The sequence below is a fragment of the Dermacentor albipictus genome, chromosome 7 (assembly GCF_038994185.2).
Source record: "Dermacentor albipictus isolate Rhodes 1998 colony chromosome 7, USDA_Dalb.pri_finalv2, whole genome shotgun sequence".
NCBI classification, from domain to species: Eukaryota; Metazoa; Arthropoda; class Arachnida; order Ixodida; family Ixodidae; genus Dermacentor; species Dermacentor albipictus.
In genome coordinates, this window is record NC_091827.1 from 99,334,471 (window position 1) to 99,339,262 (window position 4,792).

At 48.2% G+C, this 4,792-nt stretch overlaps 1 protein-coding gene across 2 annotated transcripts in view; it reads left to right on the plus strand.

The window, feature by feature from the left end:
- LOC135916851 (uncharacterized) overlaps positions 1-4,792 on the plus strand; it is an 8,541-nt gene extending 3,749 nt beyond the window's left edge. Inside the window, exon 3 of one of the 2 annotated variants that reach the window (XM_065450279.1) lies at positions 4,184-4,756. In XM_065450279.1, coding sequence (XP_065306351.1) covers positions 4,184-4,553 — 370 coding nt within the window. In that variant the 3' untranslated portion in view covers positions 4,554-4,756. Of the gene's footprint in view, positions 1-4,183 lie in introns of both variants that reach the window. The other variant, XM_070522542.1, reaches the window with a different exon arrangement.

Here is a 4,792-nt window from a genome sequence, read left to right on the forward strand (position 1 = left end):
TTAACACACCTTCGTGATATGAACGAATATAAAGATAAGAAAATAGTGCAGATCCAACTCACATGCTGGAATCTGCGTGAAGAGACGCTTTTGTAGAGTGGTTAACCCAATGCCATAAATTTGCACGTGTCGTTACTGAGTCATTGACGTAAAGGAAACTGGCTCGCCCGTACGCTCTCGCACACCCCTGCTACGCAATGTCAAGAAACTTGTGTTAGCTTGTACGTATTATTTTCTCCTTATTTATTTTAGATGTACCGGCCCCTTCTTGGCTGATCGCCCGTTGTGGTCATGTGCCATAGCATGGATAGTAAATCATCTTCAAGATGTGGCGATTCTATTAAAGAGCAAGTTGGTGGCATTGACATGTACCACCCGCTTTACGGACATACCCCATAGTGTGGAAATCATAATCATCATAAACACGTGGCGATCATTACAAAGAGCTAGTGGCGGCCATGATTTGTACCGCTAGCTTCTTGACAAATTCGTCCTTGTGGGTGTGTCCTATAGTTTGTAAATCATTATAATCAACACGTCGCGATCTGAAAAAGAGCTAGCTGGTGTTGGCATAACAGCAGCGTATATGCGCTTAATAACTGATGTCTAAAACATCAGGCTGCTGTGCTGTCGAGCCGCTGTTCGAATCCCACTGCTGGACTCTGTGGTTTTTCTTTTTTAGGAGTCAGATGCAGTCGATTAGGCGTGAACTCAACCACGATTTACCGACACACCAAACCGACCCAGGTGAAACCGTGGTATCGCAGGCAAAGAAAGTTTCGCTGTGCTACTTCGCCGGTTTAAACAGATTTTGTGCTTCTCCTTAGCATCCTTTAGAGGCGCTTTCTTCGCCTACCTACCCGTGGATTTGCGTGGCTGCGTTGGTCGCTCCGTTTCTCGCGCCTCGATGGCAGGGCACGAGCTGTCGCTCAGTAAATAAATTGCGTGTCCGATATTGCCTTCACCTGAGGCACCTGCATCGTCATCATCATCGAGGGAGGGTGGGACGGGACAGGGGTTAATCCCCTTTTCCCCCGTTTCGCCCCGAAGGAAAACTTCCGGACCAGTTTTCATTAAATTCAGCCTCTCTCCGATATTGCGCTTTGATTTTGTTTCGCTCGGAACAGCGGCCCGACGATCTACCCTTTCGACCCCACACTCCTGCACGGTACTAGAAAACAACCGCACTACTCCTTTCCTCGTGCAACTAAAGTGTTTTCAGAGTCTTGTAGGGTGTGTTGCATCGCGTAGCAACCATTTACTTGCAAAATTATGAGAGCGCCACTTTTGCCAATCCGCGCCTTTGGCAGGCGGCGCTTTGAGACGGTGTGAAATAGCAGCGCCGTCCTCCGCGGTATCTCATAGTAGCGATGGCGTTGCGCTGCTAAATACGAGGTCGAAGGTTCGATTCCGGCCGCGGCGGCGGCATTTCCAGGGGTATACACACTGCTATTTGACCGCTCCGTGTAAGAAGGCCTGTTTCGCTTATTATCCGATGCTTAATTTTTCCTGTCTAGTTGCAGGCGTCGTGAGCTAGCGTCGTGGCGCTGCTGCTCCCCAACACGCAGAGCTACTTATAAATCGCGGAGCTCACATAACCGTCGCAATCTGACGCGCCCTTGGCACGGCCCGGTCAGTGCCCGATTGTGGAAGCCACATAGCCACGCACTGCGCAATCGAATACATTGCGAAAAAAAAATACTATTACTCTCAGTGTGCTGTGTGGCGAAGCTCTGTCCACCGGCAGGCCATATTCAAGAAGTCAATTAAGTTATCTATTGGGTACATATTGGCTTACTGAGGCGGTGACGCCGGCTGTGCTCACTTGCTTAGTGTCTTCGCCTTTACACAATCCCTATGCGGTGAGAAATCTCACGCTTCTGTTGGCTGATGCTGTTAAGCTGATTTTGTACGTACGCCAATTCAAGCCAATCACCTTTCTAAAATTTGTACCAGCTTCGCCTATAGCTGACCAAATAAAGTTGTTTCACTCACCCACTCGCTCACTCACTCACCAGCTTCGTCAGTGTCTACATTTTGTAGTCACCATCGGTGCGCACTGCGTCATCTAGGTTACCTTCGGACACCCAAATTTCTCCTCAGTGGATCAAATTTAGTAGGAGGCCTCATAGTTTATTCCTTTTTTTTTCCTTTTAGATGTAGAAAAAGAAGTTCGGCAGTTATCTGAAAGAAATCAGATTAACGACACTGTTCCGCAGATTTTCGTATAATGCTAAGCTTTTCAATATGCAAGCGGTGAATAATCTGCCTAGCGGAAAGCGATCGAGTGCAGCATTTTGTGAATGTGTTTAGCAATAATGTTTTTCAGGTCCAATTTTCTTTTCCAGAACGCCATTGTTGCTGAGCCTCATAATGAACATTTTTGGATGGTTCTTTGGAAGGCCACTTAAGTTCACAAATTATTCTCTTTTCCGCAGTAAACTTTTCACGTGTAGCGTTATCGGGTGCAGGCTGCGCAAAGTGTGAGCTGGTTTACGTAAGCGGAAAATGTGTATTTCCGCACAGAAAAAGCAGTTTTCGCTCGGTAAAGCAAATTTTGCTCGATAAAGCAGATTACGCAGATGCAAGACAACCGTTCGCTTTATTATGCGGCTGAGTTTGAAGTGATAAACGGGAGGGACCTATTTTTGTACAGTTATCAGCTAAGCAGAATATCCGCTTCTAAGCAACGAAAAGTATCTTCAACGTTTTAGCTACGTTGAATACTAATATGAATGCTATGAATATTATGAGTACTAGCTGCAGAATTATTCATGTAGGATTGCAGGGTAAAATACGGAATTGCATGTACACCTGTCATTCTATGAATGACAACATGGGGAGGAAGTATACATCTTGCCGCACGGCGGGATGTTTTTCGAGTGAGTGATTGTAATATCTCTACAATTAAATGGCAAACATCGGCACATAGTTTAATCCTTGTAACGGCGTCACAACGCGAAATCCGTTTTTTTTTTCTTTTTTTTTCTTTTTTTTACAACGCAAGGCACGCTCCCTAAGTATGACCCGTTATACGGGGTCTCTTTTTTTCTTCAAGGTATATTACAAAAAGTGTGTGGCGCTTATTCATTGGCGCCTTATTCACTGTGTATTTCTATCACTGTTTTTCTTTTTTTTTCATCAATTACGGCCAAAATAATGCGGCGCCAAACATTTCTGCCGCTATTCGACGTAGCCTCTGCGAAGTACCGTGCTTTCCGTCGTGCGCCAGCTGGCTCCTAGATGGCTGATTAGTACCCCTCCTCACTGTGCATGGCGCCACTTGCTCCGTTCGAAGCTGCAGCGCACAGTGCCTATATAAGCGGTAGGTTACGATAAAGACAATAGACGTACGCCACGAGATGAAACAAAATCCCTGGCGGCCCACGTCACGCCACCGTTCTGAGACGCCTGGTCGGTGCTAGGGCGCTGTTCCTTCTGCACAGCTGGAGTTCGCTTACGTGCTGCGTCGTGCCAACATGCCGCACCCGCGTATACTTTGCCCGCTATACGAGGAACAAACCAATGAATGAAAACGTTCTCATGGCTAAAAGGTGCCGCTAGGTTAGGAAATGCTTCAGTCCAAGGACTCGCTGATAAACACTTTCAAGCACTTGTGTAGGTACTCTACCAAGGAGTAACAGGGGCACGGGTCTCAAACCATGCTAAACTGGCAATCCTTCGCCCTGCGTTCGCGCAACCCTGCCAACTCCTTAAGGCGAATTAATTCTGCGGACGCTTTCATTTAATTTCTGGCGTCTATATATGTCCGTGCAGAACTAACCTCAGGCGCCGGTCCTGTCGTTTGTGTCCTCCTTCAGTCCTTGTCTTTTGCGCCTTGCTTTACTCATTCTAACCTCTTTCACGCCAACTTGAGCATGTGTGACTGGATTATGTGCCGCTTTTCAAATGAACCTTCTGGACGCCTAACTTGACAACTGGGTACGTGCCACTGGTATGTGCCACTGGCTATGGGCTTCTCTTCATTACAAAATATAAAACATATCATCACCCATCATCTTCGAAAAAAATCGACTCGCCGCCGACATTTGGTAGTGCAGAACGGTATGTTTGGCATATTGGAAGACTTATATAGTTCAACTTATTTTCTTTAGTAGCGTCGTTTAGCGACTCATGGCGATCATCTAGGGTCAGGGCTCACCACTGCCGGCGCCCCCTGCAGGCAAGACGTGCCGGAAGCGTGGTGGTACTACAACGGCTCTGCGTGCACCGAGTGGAACTTCCCGCTCGGCAAGTGCCCGTCCCTAGGCCGGAGAGTGTACCGCTCCCGCGAGGAGTGCGACAGAGCGTGCCCACTGCGTCGACAACGTGGTAACACCACCGTCAGTAGGCGTCGCCGGTGCGACTCGCCTGCTGCTACCACGTGCACTCCGCAACAGGTCAAGTACCCGTACTTCGCCGACATGCAAGCGCAGAGCAGCGCCAGATGCGTCAAGGCGACGAGCCACACTCTTCAGGAACGACGCTGCCTCATCGGATCGAACCGATTCGATTCGGTCGCCAGTTGCGAACAGAGCTGCGTCCACTTGTGACGGAGGTCACCTTGAAGCGACCTAACGCAGCTCAGGCGATCCGTTACAGTATTGCATCCTGGAATAAACTTCGCCACGCGACAAGACTCTTCTCATCATCGCGCGGCCACGAACATACTGGTCAAAACATGCTGTTAAGCCAATCGATTCATTATGGCAACAAACGGCGCCAGAGAACACAAGAGACAAGGCAACGAGATCGCCTTGTAACTTTCGTACCTCGTGTTCACTGGTGCCGT